The 20,731-nt window shown below is 49.6% G+C and overlaps 3 protein-coding genes across 7 annotated transcripts; 1 reads left to right on the plus strand and 2 right to left on the minus strand.

Annotated features, from left to right (window-relative positions):
- Positions 1 to 481: 481 nt before the first annotated feature.
- Positions 482 to 7,207, minus strand: SNRNP35 (small nuclear ribonucleoprotein U11/U12 subunit 35). 3 transcript variants are annotated; one of them, XM_071444995.1, is made up of 3 exons: positions 7,128 to 7,207; positions 3,863 to 3,972; positions 482 to 1,489 (listed from the first exon to the last, which is right to left on the minus strand). In XM_071444995.1, exon 3 carries the CDS (start codon positions 1,484 to 1,486, stop codon positions 689 to 691), a length of 798 nt encoding a protein of 265 aa, XP_071301096.1. In that variant the 5' UTR covers positions 1,487 to 1,489; positions 3,863 to 3,972; positions 7,128 to 7,207; the 3' UTR covers positions 482 to 688. The 3 variants fall into 3 exon arrangements, with proteins under 3 accessions (XP_071301096.1, XP_071301095.1, XP_071301094.1); XM_071444994.1 differs by lacking the exons at positions 3,863 to 3,972; positions 7,128 to 7,207 and adding an exon at positions 1,974 to 2,115; XM_071444993.1 differs by lacking the exons at positions 3,863 to 3,972; positions 7,128 to 7,207 and adding an exon at positions 1,927 to 2,058.
- Positions 2,050 to 6,615, plus strand: RILPL2 (Rab interacting lysosomal protein like 2). Of its 3 annotated transcripts, XR_011681921.1 has the most exons (5): positions 2,050 to 2,514; positions 3,345 to 3,496; positions 5,277 to 5,370; positions 5,754 to 5,864; positions 6,339 to 6,365. XR_011681921.1 is itself a non-coding variant. In XM_071444997.1 (4 exons), exons 1-4 carry the CDS (start codon positions 2,050 to 2,052, stop codon positions 6,361 to 6,363), a joined length of 753 nt encoding a protein of 250 aa, XP_071301098.1. In that variant the 3' UTR covers positions 6,364 to 6,615. The 3 variants fall into 3 exon arrangements, 2 of the variants coding, with proteins under 2 accessions (XP_071301098.1, XP_071301100.1); XM_071444997.1 differs by lacking the exon at positions 5,277 to 5,370 and having other exon boundaries at positions 6,339 to 6,615; XM_071444999.1 differs by lacking the exon at positions 5,277 to 5,370 and having other exon boundaries at positions 5,754 to 5,861; positions 6,339 to 6,615.
- A 585-nt stretch (positions 7,208 to 7,792) lies between the features above and the next one.
- On the minus strand, positions 7,793 to 16,401 carry KMT5A (lysine methyltransferase 5A). Its single transcript, XM_071444996.1, has 8 exons — positions 16,194 to 16,401; positions 15,791 to 15,885; positions 13,604 to 13,760; positions 12,578 to 12,794; positions 11,826 to 11,910; positions 11,418 to 11,477; positions 10,744 to 10,934; positions 7,793 to 10,019 (listed from the first exon to the last, which is right to left on the minus strand). The coding sequence occupies exons 1-8, from the start codon at positions 16,384 to 16,386 to the stop codon at positions 9,809 to 9,811; spliced, it is 1,209 nt and encodes a 402-aa protein (XP_071301097.1). The 5' UTR covers positions 16,387 to 16,401; the 3' UTR covers positions 7,793 to 9,808.
- Positions 16,402 to 20,731: the final 4,330 nt, after the last annotated feature.

The following is a 20,731-nucleotide window of genomic DNA, read 5'->3' on the forward strand; positions in this document are numbered from 1 at the left end:
TGTGTAGAAGGGTGAGGACAGAGTGAGTGCAGCTGCAACCACATTTACCCATGACACCCTCCCTCAGTGACTGTCCATGGACTCATCAGGAACATGAGGCATTTTCTGACGTGCTTACTGTCCCGTGGTGCACATTCCTCTGTACAAAGGAGCTTCATCCTCCCATGTCACAGACAGTGGGTTGGTTCCATGTTTCTCTCTCACCTGGCAGAACCAGTTAAGGACACAGTATCAATAAAGGTCTTGCCTGTCCCAGTGTCTTCACAAAAATTAAGCCACTTCCCATCAGGTTCTGTTTTGGGGCACAGAAGTTTCAGAAGTTTGCTGCTATTCCATTCCTGTGTCTCCAGCACAGGACTGTTTCATAACAAACATGTGGACATCTGGCACATGGGTAACTCCTCATTCAGGCAGCCAAAGGTGTGTGCTCATCTCAGTGGGATGCCTGTACACACGGTGCATTTCTTACAGCACTCACCAGTTCAAAAACATTAATACAAAAGTTTATTTTCTCTAAAGAACAATTCAACACACATCTGAACTGCAGTAGGAACCAAACTACAGAGAGCTGCTGACAGCAGAGTCACAGGCACAAGGTGGCAACACCACAGCTTGTTCTGGGAATGCTATCACAGCCCCGGGCTGCTACCAGGGTAGGTGACACACCCCAAGGACAAGGCACGGTCACCTATCTGTGCTTATCATCATCTCTTTGCTTCTTGGTATCTCTGTCCCTGCTCCGGTCTCTATCCCTGTCCTTCCTGTCTCTGTCCTTCCTTTCCCTCCCCCTGCTCCTCTCCTCTCTGGAGTCTCTGTCTCTCTCACTGTCACCCCAAGCCCACGACCTCTCCCTTTCTGGCCAGCGTTTGTCCCTGCTCCTCTCGTGGTCCCGGTCCCTCGTTCTCCAGTCCCTTGTTCCCTCACGAGACCAGTTTCTTTTTTCTGATGATCCTTCTCCATAGAAATCATTTTTCACATTTGGCAAATTGATGGGTTTTCGGAAAGGTCTGTCCCGTCCTCCAAACCGCAGCTGCCCGGATTCTTTTTTGCCTCCAAACCCACCCCCAAGCCTCCGGGGAATCCATCCTTTGAGAGTTCTTTCCAGTTCAAAGTCTACAAAGATCTCATGTTGGTCGATGACCAGCCTGTTGGCATCTCTGTGGGCCTTCAGCAGCGCACGCTCCTCTTTGTACTCAATGAACGCGTAACCCTTGGAAAATCCCGTGACCAGGTCTCGAACCAGACGGATCTTTCTGATGTCTCCATAGCGGGAAAAAACCTCCTTTAACTTCTCTTCTGTGGTCTGAAGGTTGAGCCTCGCCACGAAGAGGGTGAGGTGAGGATCTCCCGTGACGCCCTTGTTGGGTACGTACCGTGCCAGCATCGCCCGCCATATGGCCCGGTCGTGGGGCTCCTCGTCCGTGCCATCGATGCTGCCCGCCTTGAGGGGGTCGTACTCCTTCGCTATGGGGGCCCAGTCAGCCATCGTCTAGTGGAGGAGAACACACACGGCACAGGCTCACGGCTGGGTCAGAACAGCCTGGGCAAGAATCGCTTCCAGCACCGCTGCACTGTGTTCATCCGAAAATCCCCCCAAAGTGCGACACACGAAAATGAACCAGCCGTGTCGCTGTTGTTTGAGTGCACATGCCGGGACAGAGCCGTGTCCGGGAGCCGCATCCTCCCCTGGCCTACCGCGGCCTGAGGGGCCCCGGCCGAGGAGGCCCCTCAGCGCCGCTCCCGGCGGGCACGCGGCTCTCCCGGCGGGCAGGGGCCGATCCGCCGGCCCGGAGGATCCTCAGCCGCTCCCGCCGGGGTCGATCTCAGCCCCTTTCCCCGCTCCCGGAGCCCGCCAGTCCCCCCGCCCCGCTCCCCGAGCCGCCGAGGCGGACGTGGCGCTGCGGAAAGGCCGATGCGTTCACCCGCCTCAGTGCCGGTTCCCGGGGCTGCCGGAGAGCCCCCCCGTCCCTTACCGGCAGCGGAGCGCGGGCGGTGCCTCCTTAGGGGAAGGGGCAGGGCGGGAAGCGGCGCGGGGCCGCGGCCGCCGCCATGGGAGCGCCGGGGGCGGGAGGGGCCGCTCCGCCCGCGGCCTCGCCGGCAGCGCCGCTCGGCCCGGCTGGGAGGGAAGGAGGGAGGGAGCGCCGGGGTGCGGCGGGCATGGAGCGGGGCCGGGACGGGGAGGAGGAGCTGGAGGAGGAGGAGGAGGAGGATGAGGATGAGGAGGAGGATGGCGGCCCGGAGAGCGCTCTGGAGAAGAGCCCGTTCCAACTGACGGCCGCGGATGTCTACGACATCTCCTCCGTGGTGGGCCGGGACCTGCTGCAGCTCCGCGCCGGGCCGCAGCTGCCCGCCGCCCGCGCCCGGCTGCAGTTCAGGATCGTCCGGGTGCTGGAGATGCTGGAGGCGCTGGTGAGCGAGAGCAGCGTGGCCGAAGAGCAGCTGCGGCGGGAACGGGACAGCCTCCGGCGGGAGCTCGAGCAGCTGCGGGCGGCGACCCGCGGGAGCGCCCCGCAGGTGGGTGCGGGACTCGGCCGGGGCACGGGGGACACGGCCGGGGCACACGGGACACGGGCCCCTTCCCCAGCACGGGCACACCACGCCTGGGTCGCAGAACGCACCCAGAACCACACCAGATGGGCCGGCCGATGCGTGAGGTCTCTTTTGTGTCAACAGGACGAGTCTCACAAAGTCACTTCCCGTCTTTGGCCATGAAAGCCTTGAAGCTCTTTCCTTCGGGGGTGGTTAGGATCGCAATGCTGTGGATTCCTCGCTCCAGTTTCACTGCAGTGGCTGACCCAGCAATGTTGGGTCAGTCACGCACAAAGTTCAGAGTACAAACCCACCGTGTTCAGCTCTTGCACAGCACCGGCCCCATAGAGACAACTGTATGCAAACACTGAGGCTTTGTTACCCCTTGTAAGGGAAATAGATGTCTTGATTACTACAAAGGTTTTAATCAAAAAAGGCGAGTTCAGGTCTCACCTTTCTTTGACACGGAATTTTGGTGTGGCATTAGATGGCTCAGCCTAACTCATCATCTGAGAACAATCTGATAAAAGCATCTTCTTGACAACTAAATTGCAAGCTCTTCGGAGCAGAGACTTTGTTTTTAACTGTGGTCAGAGCTTGTCACAGTTGTGGCCTATACTTGGTTGGGGAACACAGTCACTAAGGGAATACAAAAATATGAAGAACTATAATTAACTGCTTGGGGAAAAAAAATCAGGATTGTGATGAATTCATACCAGTTCTAAAAATTCCATATTTATAAAATCCAGATATTTTACTCTCTGAATGCTGTGTTTTTTGAGAGGTTACAAGATCCACCACTGTTTATTTTACAGCCCAGCCTCGGACCAGATCAAATGGTGATAGACCTCACAGACCCCAACCGGCCCCGGTTCACGTTACAGGAGCTCCGAGATGTATTGCAAGAGAGGAACCAGCTGAAAGCTCAGCTTCTGGTGGTGCAAGAGGAGCTACAGTGCTATAAGAGGTAAAGCTTGAAGTCAGCAGAGAGCTAATAACAAGTACTTATGAAGCTTATCAGTTGAGAGTCTTGAAGGTTTGAGTCCCTAGGTCAGGATAGGCATTGTCCAGATATGTAAGTGACCCCTGTGCTCCCCAGAGCATACAAGTGAGCAAAGAAAAATGGGGGAACAATGAAGTCTCTATGCAACACGATTTGAAAACCAAACTCCCTTTTCCTCTGCACAGTTCTCAGCCCATTCCCATCATTGTCCCACTCTCAGCCTACGCAGTTACTCCCACTCCACATCCAGGCTGGGTTCTCGTGCACAGGAATTCATCTGTGCAGTCACAGCGGCTGCACACACACTGTGTCTAAAGCCACACTACATACCAAAGAGCACGGGGGGTTTCCAGCTCAGCTTCAGTCAGACTTTCCTTCCTCCTGCAGCACAACGCTGGTTGATCTCTGGTCCTTCACTCCCACGGGGGTGTGGCACTGATCTAGAAACAGAATATTGAGCTCTTTCATCATTCATGATAAGCTGTGGGGTTTTTAAGACTGCCAACAGAGAGTTCTGTAAGGCCCTTGAACTTGTGCAAAGCAAGTGCTTTCAGAGAAGGGTTTAGTCTTTACTGAAGGGAGAGTCGGTGTGGGATGTGGGAAGGGTCTTGATCTTGGTGCTACAAATTCATTCACCCCAAAGGTTCTCCTTCCCAACCTCTGCCCCCTTTCATCAGGTTGGATTATAAACTCTTTGGGTCAAGAAATTTCTTCTCTATCTAGACACAAACTGTCTGAGCACATTAGATTTCAGTTGGGATATCTCAGCAGCACGCTCCTGGATACAGCAAGCCCACCCTTTCCCTTGTCTGTACCAGGCAGGTTAAGCCAAGAAGTTACACTTAAATCCAAGAATTTACAAACTGCCTGACAGCACTTCCCCAGCTCAGCTGGCTGCTTTGCTGTGTAGCAGTGGAATGGTTTCGTGCTTTGATTTCCCAGCTGTTACACAGTTTAGTACAGGCCAGGTTAAAAATGTAACAGTGGGAATGTTTTCAGGTTTTTAGTGATCTGAGTCACAGTGCTGTGCACCAAGAACAGGGCAGGGCTGATTTTCAGGTCGAGTAATTTGTGAGGTTATCTCCTCATACAGTGTTACAGCTTAACCCAAAACCCATTTTCCGTCTAAACAGTCACATAAAATCCTAATTGTAATTGTAGTAAAGAGTAATTGTGCAGGAGAATAAATCTGTTCTAAAATGCTTTGTACACGTTGGAAATAAACTCTGCATAACACAAGGTAATAAACATCTCAGAGACTGGCTCAAAGTGACCGATGGTGTTTGGAGGCTGCATTTTTCATCATGATTTCTGGGTAGAAGTTACTATGCAGGTGTTGGAGCTCTGCAGTGTCACCCAACAGCTCATTGTCTCATTTATCCAAGAGGAGAGTCTGCCTCAGAATTACCCCGTGCCTGGTGTCACACCAGTTTTTAACTGCTCTGTGTTTTTAGTTCCGAATCCAGTTGAGTGTTGCTTGGCCACTCTCTGCCTGCAGCTACTGCATCACAGGCTTTGATCCACTGAGCTCTCCAAATGCCTGAGGTCAGCTCGGGACATGCTGTGAAAACACTGAGTGTGCAGGCTGGGAAAATCTCACCCTGTTCCAGGCAGGGAAAACACCCTTTGGTCAAACCGAAACTGCTGCCTGGAGTAGGCGGTTACAGCCTCTGGAGTGTAGAAACACCAAAGTGAGATGGCAAAATCTGGAGCTGAGGCAAAGCCTTTCTTCTCTCCTCTGTAGGGTGGAAAGAGGAACAGGCACCTGCCTTGCAGGGGAGCTGGGAATCTCCCATCTGTTCCCAGGCCTGGTGTGAGCCTGGGTGGCTGCGCTGGAGGTACCACACATCCACCCCTGCAAAAATTCACCATTTGTGTCTGCACTGTCCTCTCACCCTTGGACTTCTGCACAAACCCAAGTGTGATTACACTTCCCTTTCACCCCCATTATGATTTGCCATTTTTTTTCTCTGTGGAGAAGTCAGCTTGTTATCTTTTTAGTGTTCTCATTAAAGCATAACCCTGGCACCATTACATTGCTGTATTTAGAGATAATAATTCATTGTTTTCAGTTCAGTAGAAGGAAGAGGCTGGGCTGCCATCCCTGTCCTGTGAACATTCATTCACCCATGTCCAGTGAGAGGTCCAACTCATGCACTGTCACACTGCACAAAAAATAAACAAACCCACAAAAAATAAACAAAACCATCTCTTTTCCCAGTGGGATCATCTCACAGAAAAAGGACCAAACTGAAGAACTGGAAAAAGCAGCCAGTGGCAGCAGTGCTGGCACCAGAAAGGACAGTGAAGAGAAGACAATCATCAAACGGTTGTAAGTTTGTCTGCAGCTTTTGGGGCAGAAGTTGTGAGAACATGGCCCACCCCTTACACAGTGAATCCAGGGGTGGATGCTGAACTTTAGCCTAGTTGGCTGGATATTGTTTTCTGCTCTCCATGTAAAGTTAAAAACCTGATAAAGCAATCTCTTCCTGGGGAAAAAGCACTGCACAGGAAAGCCACCTCCACCCAGGCAAGCAGGGAGTCACTTTTTTCCTAGGAAAAACAAGATTCCTGAGCAAAATGATTCAACACTTGCCTCCCCTGCCAGCCCCTCAGGGCTGTGCTGTGGGAGCACCCCAGCTGGCCCCAGGCTTTGTTTACATTGTACACAAAACCCACGAGCTCAGGGTCTGTCTCTAAAGTCCCCCAAAATAGCACATGGACAGGGCCAGCCCCCTGCCTGTTCCTTGTTTTCCAGTTGTACATTATTGTTTTCTCTCTGCTATTGATTTTTCTCTTCTTTTAGGTTTTCTTTTAAACATGGAAAATGAGCATCCTCAAGGACTTTGCTGCTGGTGAGAATGGCACTGATGAGCCTCAGAGGCGTTGGGAAAGACAATGATTGGAAGCAGCAGCATCACTCCTACTGTAGAGAATGAGCAATCTCATTAAAATCACGTTGTATAATATTCTTTCAGAATAGATTTTACTCTGCTTTTTCAGAAATTGTTTGAAACAGACACTTTTTGTATTTCTTGCTGTCAGACATTATCCACATGTAGAAAATAAAACGTTTGTATAAAGTTGGGGTTTATTCTTATTAAAAGAGCCTGTGATGATCTGTACTACAGCATACTTATCCTGTCCAGCTATCAAAACATTCAGCTCAAATGATTTTGTAAGATGAAGATAATAGAGACCTGCCATTCACAAGTGGTTGTTTGGGGGTGAGATGAACAGTGCAGGAAAGCACAGCAAAGCAAGAAAAGCTGCTGCAATTGGGCTCTGCCCTCATGAAGGGCTGAGGTGCAGGAACAGATGCAGCAAACATTTCATTTCTGACAGCTGAAGGTCTCCTGTGGTAGGGAGTTGTGTTTTGCATAAGCTCTGTTCTTTCAATCACCTGCCACAAGCTGTGTATTGGCCCCAGTAATGAGATTTAGCACCAGTGGAAGCATATAGGGCAAACAGAGGAGTGGGGAAAGAAGCTTGAAAGACACCAATTAGGTTCTCCATTTAGAAAGGTAGAATATCCAGAGCAGAAGTCTGAACAGACATAAAAGAAGCAGTGACAGGTATCAAACTGTGATCTTACTCTCTTCAGAAATAAAAGCAGGCTCTGAAGTCTTTTGATTCCCTCTCCTACTCTGGCAGCATGAAAAATGTAGGGCACTTCACACATCTGCTCAGCTGCACGATGGGGATGTGCTGGGCAGAGGCAGAGCTGCAGCCTCCCTCCAGGGGCCAGGAACAAATGTCTGGTAGCAAGGCCACACCACAGGTGGCTGCCCTGAGCCAGCTGCTTCAGCCAGGGCACACAACCACTGGAGTCCTTTTGCCATCTTCAAAACATCAATAAGCCTTGGCCATGCCCTCATTGTGCATTTTCTAGAGCGTGGCAGCAGGGAAGGCAGTTACTGCACGGCCTGAGCAGAGGCTTTGTGCACAGAAAACTGAAACAAAGCAACAATCAATCAGCAACAGCCAGGATGCACCTCTGAGCTGGAGACAGATGCTGACAAGTGATCTGAATTCCATCCTCTTCCATGGTTTATCCAGGGATGTATTTTCCAATCTCCTTCAAAAAAAGCAGTTTAGCTCCCAACCCAAGAGCGTCTTTCCCTGTGACACCTTGTTAGAGGATGAAGCCTTCCTGTGAGGCACAGAGATAAGCACCCAAATGACACATTCCTGAGAGAAGTACACTGAGATAGACCTCTAGATCTCTGTATGTGTTCCTAGAAAAGTAAAGGATACAGATGCAGTGCAACATGAGCTTTATTTCCATCCTCCAACGCAGTGCTACCGAAATTACCAGTTAAGCTTTCAGAGAAGACATTTTCTTTTTATGTAAAACAAGGGAGATCTTTCCCCTTTCTTGTTTACAAAAGTGATGCTGAAGTACAGAGGTTTTAAGCTATTCAACCTGATAGAGAACACATAAATGTTTAAATAAAATAAAAAAAATTTATTCCAATTTTGACTTAAGGGAAGTGCTCTAGTTTTAACAGGACACTGTACACATTGCTGAGGTCTCTGTTATTGAGACCAGAGAAAAATCAGTGCCCACTCAGACAAGTTGGCCAAGGAGGCTTACCTGAAACTCAGTACATGTAATGTAACAGGTCTCCAGTTAATTCTTCAGAAATGGGAAAATACCCAGGCTTCCTCTGACGAGTTTGCCTTGTGTGAAGCAGTAAATAATATAAAGCATTTAATAGCTAATGATTTTCACAGCTTTCTTTCAAAATGCTCATAAAACTGCAATGGAGACAGGTAGTATAGCAGCCGTTTCATCAATAATAAATATATTCTTTATTTTACAGAGACATTGTCTTCAAGTTTTTAATTTAAAAAATACATCACTAAGCCACCTCTCTTGCTGCTGGAGCACACAACCAGGATGTTGTTGCTATCTGACCTATCACATAGGCAAGCATAAGATTGTCTAGAGGGCATTCAGCTGGAACAGCAGCAGCCTTCGAGACATGAGGAATAGAAGACATTAACAGAGCCACAGATCCCTTGCTGACATCTTCCAGCAGCAAGCGTGGCTGATGGCTCACAGCCATTTTCATCTACACACATGCCAAGCCTGCCTTGGCAAAAATTCCAACTGGTAAGAATTCCTCTTTAACATAAAGGACCTGCATTGTATTGCCTGCCTATATCCCAGATTTGGCTCTCCAACAGAAACATCCAAACATCCACGAGATGCCAAGCGCTCGACTCCCATGTGAGACAGTGGGACCAGACTGTGCTGGACAGACCTACAGGACCAGGCAATAAGGAATCTGCTTTCTTCACTGCATGAACTCCATCACTACAGTTTGAAGCTGCATATGAAGATGACTCCTATTTTTGGAACCACTATGCTCTACTTCAAGCATTCACAGTAAATAAATAGCTTCTGATGTGGCTAATTAGCATAGGAAGGTAATATAAAAAACTTTTGGAGAGTTTTTACTTCTTTAAAATCCTCTGGGAGACACCTCCAAGAATCAGCCATCGACTATAAAAAAAGTACCTTCTCAAAGTTTAGAAAATAAGTAAATGTCAAACATTAATTCTCACTGTAAAGTTCTATCTTCACAGCTGTAATCAGTATCAACCCAGTCTATCAAAATTTATCCTCATTTGGCTGGGAGTAATTTCTCCAAAGGAAGCAGTCAATCTGACCATCCTTTTCCCTCAGTGCCAGTGCATTTGAAGTTCACTGCCAACAGAATGTATGACACAGGAGAAAGTGGATTCCTACCACAAATTATTTGAGAATGACAGTACATCCATCCCAGAGAAGCCTGTCAGCACTGGGCTGTGCAAAGCAGTCTGACAGGCAGTCAAGCCACTGGATGACCAAGTCAGAGTACAGCAGTACTTCTGTCATAAAGCCAAGCTCAGCACCCCAGAGTGGGGCGTGAGATTTCCTTGCAAAAGCAGAAGCACAACCCCAGTGATTAAATTTCTGTGCAAGTCTTTCCCTGCTCAAGTGGCACTGGTCACTACGCAGAAGCATTCGAATTTTAAGGAGGGTTTTCCTTTTATGATATAAAAGTTTTGGCAATCTAAGGTCAATTATTCAAGCCTGCCTGGAAAACTGTAATAGGTATTTAAATACTGCAAAGCAAAAAGGCAGTTTTTAAGGAGCTCGGAAGACCATAAGCCATCCACTAAGAAAGCTGAGGGAAGTGAGGGCAGAAAAAAAAAATAAAAATGCACTGACTCCTTGTAGAACACTCAGTCCAAAAATAAAAACCCCAAAACAAGGAAGATGAATTAGTGTTTCAGCCACGGGTGAGCTTCAATGGAAGCTTTGCTTCTGTCTCCATAGTCGTACAAGAGTTCTTCACCTGCCTTAATGTCCCTGGAAGCAATGAGGATGAGATGAGGCACACCATCGATGTCGTGGAGCTTGGTCTGACAATTGCCACACTTGCTGTGATTAATGAGCCTTCCCAGACGATTCGTTTCTTTCGTAGCATCGACACTGAAAGAGCAAGAACAGAACGCGGGATTGCGCCTGGGACAGGGGCAGCTGGGAGCAAAGCCCAAAGTGCAAATCACACAAAGAAGGAGGAACCCACGTGAGTCTTGAAAAATGAAGGAGAAACAGAATATTATCATGTTACATTACAGAACAGCCATGATTAAATAGGCAGCCATAATATGGCAAGGCAGGGAAACTAAAACAATTCCGGGAGATTTTTAAGTTAGTACAAAACCCAGAAAATGAAATCTTTGGGCTGTTTGAGCTGCCTGTTTCCAGGAATAGCAGAATCCAGATGTGAAAAAAATTATAAAGCTTGGACTGAAGTGGGTGTCAGAGACTAGAGCAACAAGGACACCAAGTCAAAGTTGAAAGAAACATTTCCAGGGAGTCTGTCCATCCTGCTTTCCAAACCAGCTCCTCACAACTCAGATAAAAGAGTCCATTCTACAAGAGGATAAATTTAGGCAGAAGACCACTGCAGAACTCCAAGCCTCATCCAAGCAGAGCAGCTCTCCACATAGCTTGTGCTGTACTTCAAAGAAGAGGGCTTTGAGTCACTACCACTCCTCATAGCCCACATGTACAGGAGGCTCTCAGACCATGGAACAGTGCTCCAAAAGATTTCATAATTCACAGTTCCCATCAAAAACAAAAATTTGCATGAAAACAAGAAAAGAATTAGCAGCATTCAAAGCCTCTATCAATAGAAAGTTGAGCTTACCAGTAGGTTTTGCTGAGGTACTGGAAATAGTACATGTAGCAGCCTGTGGATGGGTCTTGAGCATACACAGCCTCTCGTTTCTTGGCATCAGTGATCTCGATGAGATCCCCGTGATACTCAACCACAAATTCTCCTCGATTAAAATGTTTAGTAGCAATTACTCCTCTCCCTTTGCCATCAATATAATCAATCTGTTGAGTTGAAAAGAAAATACTTTCTCATTTCCCAGCTGATTTACATCATTGCAGATATGCTGATTACTAGGAAATGATTTGTCATTAAAAAACTGCTGCAAAAGGGAATTGGTGTGTACTGCAGACAAAGCTGTAGAAGCACAATGTGTGGCACTGTGGAAGAAATGCAGGAGGAGTTTGGGACACACTCTGAGTTACTGGGTAGCTGGACACAAAATCTTCCAATCAAAGAACTTAGGAGTGCATTTCTGTAAAGACCTTAAAGACCCCTCAGTATTTATAACTGAGGCTGCACAGAAATATCCTTCAGAGACCAACAATGCTCACTTAAAGGAAGGACTGTGTGTTCCAGTTTTCCTGCATTTTCAGAGAATTGCAGGGTCCTGAGACTGAGTTCTGCTACTGTCTGTTTAAATAGATTAACATCAAGATACTGTGTAATAAACAGTACATGACTACTTAGGTTGGCACTGCAGTTACCTTCATTCCTTCTTCCTTCCCACTTGTAATCAGTTCATCTATTTTCCTCCTTTCCTCAGTCTGCAGAATAAACAAGAACAAACAAAACCACAATATTGTTGATAGCTTTTGTAGCTTCTTCTAGAGCTGGAAGGAAATTACCCACCAGTGACACTCATTGTTCCAAACCCACCTCATATTTCCAGCAAACTGAACAGCAGAAAGATTTCTGCCCCCCCCCAAATACATAAACAGCTAGATTCTGTTCTAAACTGGACCAGCATTTCCAAATTTTAAGCATGTTCTTAACATTACTTCAAGTGCACAACTTTATTTGCATTTGGAATGAAAACCATCGTTACACACTTCCTCAAATTTTCAGCTAATCAGACATGTTGTAAGTTATGTCATTTTAACAAGAAGCACTACCTCCAATTCAGATTTGCTCTTCCTGGAACTTCTTCTAACAGGATAATAATCTGTCACTTTTCTGTTTGGTGTTCTTCCTTGTGTTCTAAGGAGGAAGAAACAGAGAACACACACACACATTTCAGACTGTTTGTTAAGTTACACTGCTAGAGCAGAGCTATCTGCAAGAATGTTTTATTTGAGCTTGGCAAGTTAAAAGTGATCAATATGAATCAGTGGTTTTTATCAGGACACTCAGCTTCAAGCCACAGCTACATCCCTTTTCTTCCCCACACTAATTCCATTCCTCCAGTACTAATTCTTGAACAATACGAGTGAGATGTCGTTAGAAATCAACTGAAGGTCACATTACAAGTCTGGGGCCCCCTGCGTGCCTTGCCAGAAGGCACTCGAAAATTTAGGTCATGAAAACTGCTTGGCAAGGAATTCATTAATGTTAGGTCACATTACTCTGACACCAAGAGAAAGGGTATCAGCTCAGCCAGGAAGCCTCCAACTGCTCTGTTTCTGACAAGACACATTCCCATTTGTCCACAGGAAAGTAGGTCTTAATGGATCATTAATTTCTTTTTTTCCATAGGTGACCAGCAAATGTTTCACTTGTGATAGAACAATAGAACACATTAGGCTTGCTTTCAAGACACAGGAGTCTTCTGCAAAATAGGTACTTAGATGCTATTTTAGGGTTTTTAAAGTGTGATATTCTTGAGAAAACAAAGAGCTGTCCTTTCACAATTCCAGGAGTCACTTACTTTTTCCTTGGTCCTCGTTTTGCTTTAACCATCTTCTTCTGAGCTGGCTTTGCATTGGCCTCCTCAGCACAGTCTGCAGGCAGGGGAATCTTCTGGCTTTCCACAGTTTCTTGGTTTTGATCAGAGGAGGGCACTGAAGGATTGCACCCACCTTCCTTATCCTTCTGCTCTTCTGGTTTCACAGCACCTTCAACTATTTTGCCACCATTCTTTTTTCCTGGTGACAAGGAAATCGAGTAAGGCTCTGAACTTAGGGCCAGCTATACCCGAGTGCTTTAAATGAATTCCAGGGGTTTAGAGCTCTGTCAAACGAGAGAAAGGACAGCAATGACCCTGCAGTGCTGGGCTCAGCAGCTGCAGATGTTGGTGCCAAATGGCCAATGCCACCCAGGATAAATCCATGGGAACTAAAGGGCTGGCACTGATAAGAAATCTACTCCCCACAACCAACATTTACTTGTTTTTTTGCATCCTACCCCAATACAACCACATCCTCCTCCTCAGACAACTGACTCAGAGGTAGGTGAGAGTGGTTTAAAGCTCAATAACGTTTTTATGTAGAGTAAATAATCAGGTTTAACAGTCCCATCTGCTGAGACAGATGTTTGAGGCTCACTGGAGAAAAGAAGCACAGCTGCAAGGCCTCAGCAGTGGGACAAGCTAAAGCCATCTTCACTTCCTTGTCAAAACTGGGACCCAAATTAGGAACTAAAGGCCCCAAGTTTCCAGAAAGCCTGGCAGTCCCTGCATCAAATGGGACTGAGAATACCTGCTTGTAAAAGTGTTTGATCAAAGTGCTTTGACAAATTACCAAGGCTGTTAAATGCACCTTTAAACACAAGGCAGATGGGATTTCTTCCCCTTCATAAACTTACAGAAACTCCCATTTCTAGTCACTGTCAACCTGGCACTCAGCATCCACAATTTGGGCTCCTCCTCACTGCTTTTATTTCTTGATGAAAACGTCAGAACTGGGGGCAGTGGGAGCACATGCACCAAGAGAAGCAATCCAAAGCTCAATCTTACCAGCTCCTTTCCTGTAGGTTTCCTTTAGTGTTTTGCCCTGACATTTCACCTCGTGATACATGACCGAGTTCTCTTCTTGAAGCGGGGGGCGAGCACCAGGAGCTTTGTTGGGATTCAGGTAGCTGTAGATTTTGGATTGACCAATAAACACATTCTCCTAAAACAGACCCACACAAAAAAATCAGTTCAGCACAGAGATTCCAGGAACCTCAAGCTGGCATCCACAACAATCTGCAGCAACCAGGGCTGCCAGGTGACTGTGCTGATGGAATTACACTGTTTGAAGCACATCACCCTCACTGAGGTCGTGATTTCTAAGTGAAAACATAACAGTGCTGAGCACTCTGAGAACTTAACTAATAAAATGTGGCAGGATGGGGTAATAATCATAGCTAACTCCAGCCTCCACCCTTGTGCTTCACAGTATGAACTTTGGTGCTAAAAAAAACCCCAAGCCTGAGCTACTGGGGAGGAAGGCGGCCTCAAAGAGCACAAGCCAAAAAAAATATGAATAGTGCAGCAAAAATTGCCCAGGCCCAATACAGAGCTCTCCCAGCCAGAGAGGTATGAGCTACCCAGCTACTCTCAGGAGGTGTCAAATGTTGTTGCAGCAAATTATATGCTCAGCTGAGCAGCACAGGAATCAGTTTTACAGCCTGCCTTGAGTGACAGCTCTCAGCAAAGCACGGGAGATAAACAGTGCTATATTTTATCCATTATATAACATAAAGTGTAAAGGTTGTTTATGGCAAAAAAAGCCCATTAAAGAATCAATGCAAAGCCCAGGCAGGAAAATGGCAAAACCCTCTGGCATGGCCAGACACCAGAGAGCCTGGGGTTGGCTCAGGCCCCAAGATGCCAACAGTGAGCAGTGTCAAATTTAGCAAAGATGAGTGGAGTCCTGTCACCTTTGCTTTCACAGCCTCCTGCCACCTGGCTGTGCTGGCCTGTGCAGGGGATGTCAGGCACATTCCAACCGTGAAATCTCAGTGTCTGGACAAACAGATGCAGCTTGGGCAGAATGAGTTTTTCTTGGCTATAGTTTGACTCAACCAAAAGCAATTTTCAGACATTGCATGCCAGTTAAAACAACAAAAATATGCATCCATTTTCTTGGAAAAGCAAGGAACAAAGGGTCCCAATAGTTAAAAAAAGATAGCTCCAATATAGCTGACTAAACAAATACCTCAGCATTTCAGTCACAGACACTGAAAAAGCAAACAAAGTAGACAATAGAACAGATAGGATAATTTTAACAATTAACATGGTCACGAATAACAAACTTCCTATGTACATAATTCACACAAAACCAGACCAGTTAAAGGCTCAAATCTTAGTCCACAAATAAACTACTAAAGACTGAGATTACGATGGAACAGCCTGACAAAAAGCAAATCAGACAGACACTCCCTGACCTCCAATATTTTTGAAAGGCCCATGAAAGGCAAAACTTGCTTGTTAAAAAAACGAGGCTTCAAAGCATGAAATACTATGAAAACACTCCGTTTTAACAAATACAAGCAATGAACCCTGAGCTTAAAAGTCCTCCAGATTTAATAAGAAGTTTAAATACGGGCATTTTGGGAGAAAGCCCAAAGCAGTGAACTGCAGTCCACCTGCCAGCTGAGCCTTCAGGCTTTGAATACACCATGAACAGGAAACGAACAACTATTTTTCCAGCATAGCTTCCTCCCTTCATTCCCAGCTCCCTGCCTGCTGCGCTCTTGGCGCAACCGAGATGCCGCTGCCACGTCTTTGTCCGTGCCAGGCTTGAGAGCCCGGAGAGCAGAGATTTTCTCAGCGCAGCAAATCACACGAAAGGCTGGCTGCAGAGGGGCTCCAGGATTTAATGCAATAGCCACAACTATTTCCATTGGGAGTTAAAAGCAAAGAGACAGCTCCGGCCAGCTGCCTGTGACAGAACTACAGGACGGGGAAGATGGCACGGAGGAACGCCGAGCTTAGTGCCTGTCTGCGGAAGGGCACAGGGAAACACGGAAAGAGTCCGACTGTACTTAAAGTTAACCGATTTCTGAATGATTTGAGGGGCTCCCGAAGGCCCGGGCCCCGCGGCTCCCCGGGACAGCCCGCACGCCGGCTCGCCCGCACCGGGGGGAAGAGGAGGGCACCGCAGACCCCGGGAGCCGCCCGCCCCGCTCCGCCCGCCCAGGCCCGGGCACTGCTTACCCCGCCGGCCCGGGGGCGGCTAGGGCCCTTCCTCTCGGCGCTCTCGGGGCTTGCCTTCTCCACGCCGCCCGCCCTGGTCTTGGGCATGTTCTTCCCTAGGAGCAACGGGGGAAGATCGGCGCCTGAGCCATGTCCGGCGCTGCCGCCCGCGGTCATCGCCCGGCCGCCGCGGCCTGCGCCATGTTTAAAGGGCTGGATGCGGCAGGGCGAGCCGCGGCGGCCCAGCCCCTTCCCGGCGAGCTGCGCACATCGCGCGGGGGAGGAGTCCCGCCGGCCCCGGCTCCCCGCACCTCCCAGGAGGAGCTTCCGCGCCGCGGAGATGCCCCGCGCCGCGCGGGCCCAGCCCCGCCGGCCCCGCCGCGCCCCGGCCCCGCTCCGCTCGTTCCCGCTCCGCACCGCGCACCTCCGGCCATGGCGGCGGCGGCGGCGGCCCCGCGCCCCGGAGCCCCCGCGCCGGGCGGCCCCGACTGTCCCCGCGGAGTCCCCGGCGCCGCCAACCGCTCCGCAGGGAGACGCCGCGTTACCCTTGGCAACCCCATTGGTTTAACCTCCTGCCAATCATGGCGCTCAGGCCTCTGATTGGCATGAGCCGCCATAACCCGCCCTCCCCCTGTCACACCGCAGTGACCGCGGCTCCCGGGAACAGGGTTTAAATGTGCGTTCGCTGGGCGCTGATTGGCCCGTGCCGAGGGCAAGCAGCGCTCTGATTGGCGGTCCGGCAGGGAACGCCCCTCCCCCGGCCGGGCCGCGCCACGTGGGTGGGAGCGCGCGGCGGCGGCGGCTCCGGGACCCTCCGGGCCGGGCGAGCCCGCGGAGCGCCGGCGGTACCCGGGCCTGCCCGCTCGGCCGGTGCGCCGGAACTCCCAGCGCCGCCTCCCTCCTGCACCTCTCCGCAGGGCACACAGCCCACGCCACCTCACAGCGGGGATGCGGGGGACCCCTAATCCTGGCGGGATTGTAAAACTCTGCTCTGTGAAATTATTAGGCTGTTTACGCGATGTTTAGCTTAGATCTCCCTGGCTGAAGTTTAAGTCTATTAGTTCCATCTTCCACGCTTGCCTGGAGAGCAGGTAATACTCCAGCATTGCTCTAAAAGCATCAAAGACCTTATGTAAATCCCCATTCCATAACGAGGGCAGCTAAAATGTTACAAAGCCAAATGACAGAGCCATCATTATCACCAGGAGAGCTGGAACTGCCTTCAGCATCGATTCCCTGGTCAGAAGCTGCCAAGAGGTTTAGTACATAGGCTTTGAAATCAGGAAAATACAATAGCAAAGAGTTACACAGCAATGACCCAAAGCACACATGGATCAGGGATCTGGGTGGATGCCAAGTGGATGCCATGGTGGAAGTCAGGAAATTGCCACACAGGGCTCTGCTGTTCCACGATAAGCAGAACACTTACATTGAGCAACAGTGCCTGACTCCCGTTTCCTATCTGTGCCACCCCTCCTGCAGCAAAGCCCACCTGAGTGTGCTCAGGACCTGGGGGGTGGCACTTGCTCTGGCCCGAGCCCTATCGCCACAGGGGTGGCTTCTCACTCAGGCTTATCTGCAGCCACAGGCTGCTGCTTGTCTCTGGGGCATTCCCACAGTGACATAAACAGCCAGTGATACAGCTGAAAGCCATCCTTTCCCTTAGCAGGAAAAAACCCTTCTCATCTTAAGCAAGAACTCAGGCCTCGTCCCTTCCAAGCTGTCCCGCAGCAGCTGGGGGCTCACAGGGCAGGAATTCAGAAGGCAGCACAGCATTCCAGGCCACCCCCTCCCCTTCCTGTGACAGCTCTGCACTCAGGCACTTTGGGAGAAGGCAGAACAAACCCAGCTCTGACATTTGTTACACCTGGGTCTGCGATCACCAGGCACATGAATTTTACAGAGAGGCAACCAAAACACACTGGGTATTTCCCTAAAAACTCAAAGCTGCAGCCAGCTGACATTTCTGGGCATCATGTCCATGAACATCCATGTCCATGGTGTTCTACCATCAAGGCAGGTACTCTAAGCTCTGCAAAAGCACCAGAGCAGACACTGCTCTGATTTTTCCACCCCAGTTTGCACTGGACTTATTGCACAGCTGGGATGAAACTGGAAAAAAAAAATCTTCATAAATTACTAAGATGATTTCCTTCTACCAGTAATAGGGAGCACTCTTCCTAATGTCTTGGGAAAGCTCTGGAAACGCCTGAGTGGTTTTGCCGAGCTGTTGGGGGTTGTATATTTTAAATAATTATTTTATATATGTATATTGAGCAAAGGAACTGAGTTGGTATCGGAGCCGTGCGGGCCACCAGTAGAGGGCAAAGGCAGCCAAGGAATTCTCTTCCCCAGAGCAACAAAGAAAACAACGTCATCTCAAACTGGCCGCTGCTCCCGGCGCGGTGGGATCACACCGTGAATTAGCAAAACACGTTGGCTTCACCCCTCAGCTGGCTGCGACCGCGAGCCAGCCATGAGGAGAAGGTAAAATCCTAAAGGCTCCGGCCCAAAGGAGCGTGGCTGGAGCCGCCCGAGCCTCGGGACAGGCAGCAGCAGCAGCAGCAGCAGCAGCACATGGAGAGAGCGCCGCCGAGTCCCGGAATCCGGAGGGAGCGGGGCGGCTCCCGCTAGAAGCAGCGCTAAAACCCAGTGACCTAAATATTCTCTCCCGTAGTGCCGCATGAGCGGCTCCCGGGAGCACCACGTTTTACTGCGGAAATGTGAAATTGTTTTGTGGGGGAAGGGGAGGAAGAGCGAGCGAGGCGTTGATTCGCTCAGAAAGGGAAGAAAATCTTCAAGGTAAATCTGTTCGGTCTAGATGAACACTTCATCCAGTTAAAAAAAAAAAATCTTATATTTGAATTCATAGTTTCATCTTCTGTCCAATATACCAAGGAGATGCTTGTTAAATGTTCCCACCTGAGAGCAAGTTCTCACACAGCAGCTGTCATATTTGCAATTTGCAAAATAAATGACAGCATTTACACAAATTTCTCGTTCACAAGATGAAATCCCTACAATTTGTGCTTCAGCCACTAGAAATCAAGTGAAAACAATCCCTGAGGGTAACTGCTGAATATTACATTAAGCAACATCATTTTATAAAGTCACAGAGTAAAATGCCAGTAGGTGCTAACTGCATTTCATAGATTATAAAATATAATTATATTCAGAATTGTATCTACCAATGATTAAAAAAAAAATCTCTGGCTAGAAAGTGCAATGAGATCTGTGAATTACATGCCAAAATTCTATGGAAACAGAGTCCTGCAGACAGATGTGCCTGTGCTAATTCCACGCCAATGGAAACCAGCATTTCCACCAGCGAGATTACTCACCTATTGCAGTCGAGGATGATCACAAACGCTGACAGGTAACTCCCTTTTCAACTCAAGACATCAAAACCCTCCCTTTCTTGTCACGATTGTACAGAGCTGCTGAGATTTAAAGTTCGATTCAGCACGTGTAAACTGTACTTCATCATGCCTTCATCTGAAGTGTGCAGAGGGCAATAACCAAGACAAAAGCTGCCATTTAAATTGTTCTTCTGGTCTCTGGCCTCACTTCTGTCATCTTTCTCTCCATCTGAAGCATCACTGATTAATCTGAATTACTTAAGTCAGTTTAATTAACGTTGCTTTGTCTTTAAATAGTTTAGCCTTAATCTGTCTAATCCTTTATTGGTTATATTAATCCCTGTTAAATTTGTCTAATGATAAAATAAGCAAACTTGCACAAGATTGAATGAGTAATACTGAACATTTGAAGGTATTTCATGATTGCTTACTCTTCATCTATGTCTGGCTCAATTCTGTGTGAAAGTTCTTACAAATTTTCGTGTTTTTACACAACTGGGAAAGCATTTTATTGGAAGATTGTCTCTTAACAAGTCTTCTCAGTCTGGGGGCCTCCAGCTCTAAAAAAAATGTCTCCAAATGTGAAACTAGCATGAGGGGTCTCCGGGTTTTAACTCACTCTTTGCAGCAGCAAGTTTCACATTAGCAGCTTGTACAAAACTCGCAAGGGAAAACTCATCTGCCAGCACCCCAGGGAGGGCAGCAGGGATGTGCCCCCGCATTCTCCTGGGGGGTTCCCGTGCAGGAGCTCTGCAGAGCCGCGGTGCCGTGAGGGGCGGAGGTGGCGGAGTCCTCAGGACGGGGTGGCACCGGCCGCACCGGGGAGCCGCCAACCGCGGAGGGACGGGACGGGACGGGACCAGGGGGCCGCCTGGAGTGAGACGCATTCAGCAGCGGGAGCACGGGCGGGGATGAGCTCAGATGCCAGCGTTTCCCATCACGCCGAAGCCCCCAGGGCCGGGCCCGGCCCGGTCCCGCCGCTCCGGGGCCGCTCCCGCCAACGCCACCTCAGGCGGGGGCGCGCGCACGGCGCCTCCCCCGCCCTCCCTGCCCTGTGATGCAGCGAGAAACGCGAGATCTCGCGAGAGCTCCGCCGCGCTGCCGAGTTCTCGCCGGCAGCCGCCATCTTGCGGGAGCCCAGGTCACGTGACTGCTCGCAGCCGTTCGCCTCCGCCTTCCCCTCCCCCCACCCTACCGGGAACCGGGCCCGGATCGCCAAGGCTCGACTGCGGCCGGCGCAATGGGGCGGGGCCCGCCCGCGGGGACGTCGCTTATTGGAAGGACGGTGGATACGCCGGGGATTTTTTTGGGGGGGGGGGAGGGAACGAGGAACTTTCTGCCTTCTCGTTGCTGAGAGCAGGGAAAAACCGAGGCGCGGCATGTCACGTGACGGGGGGGCGAGCGGGGATCGCGCGCCGGGGCCCGGTGGCGGCGGTGGGGGGGGGAGGGGGTGGGCGCGAGACGGCGGCGGCGGCCACGTGACCGGGGAGCCCGCGGGCGGGGGGCGGGTCACGTGGTGCCGAGCGCGCGCCAGCGGCGGGCGGTGGCTGGCGGGGTCACGTGGGCAGGGAGCGCGCGCGGCGCGGCGGGGGGAGGGAGGCGC

This window comes from Agelaius tricolor, unplaced genomic scaffold (assembly GCF_023055355.1).
Source record: "Agelaius tricolor isolate 1412-34295 unplaced genomic scaffold, bAgeTri1.0.p SCAF_20, whole genome shotgun sequence".
NCBI classification, from domain to species: domain Eukaryota; kingdom Metazoa; phylum Chordata; class Aves; order Passeriformes; family Icteridae; genus Agelaius; species Agelaius tricolor.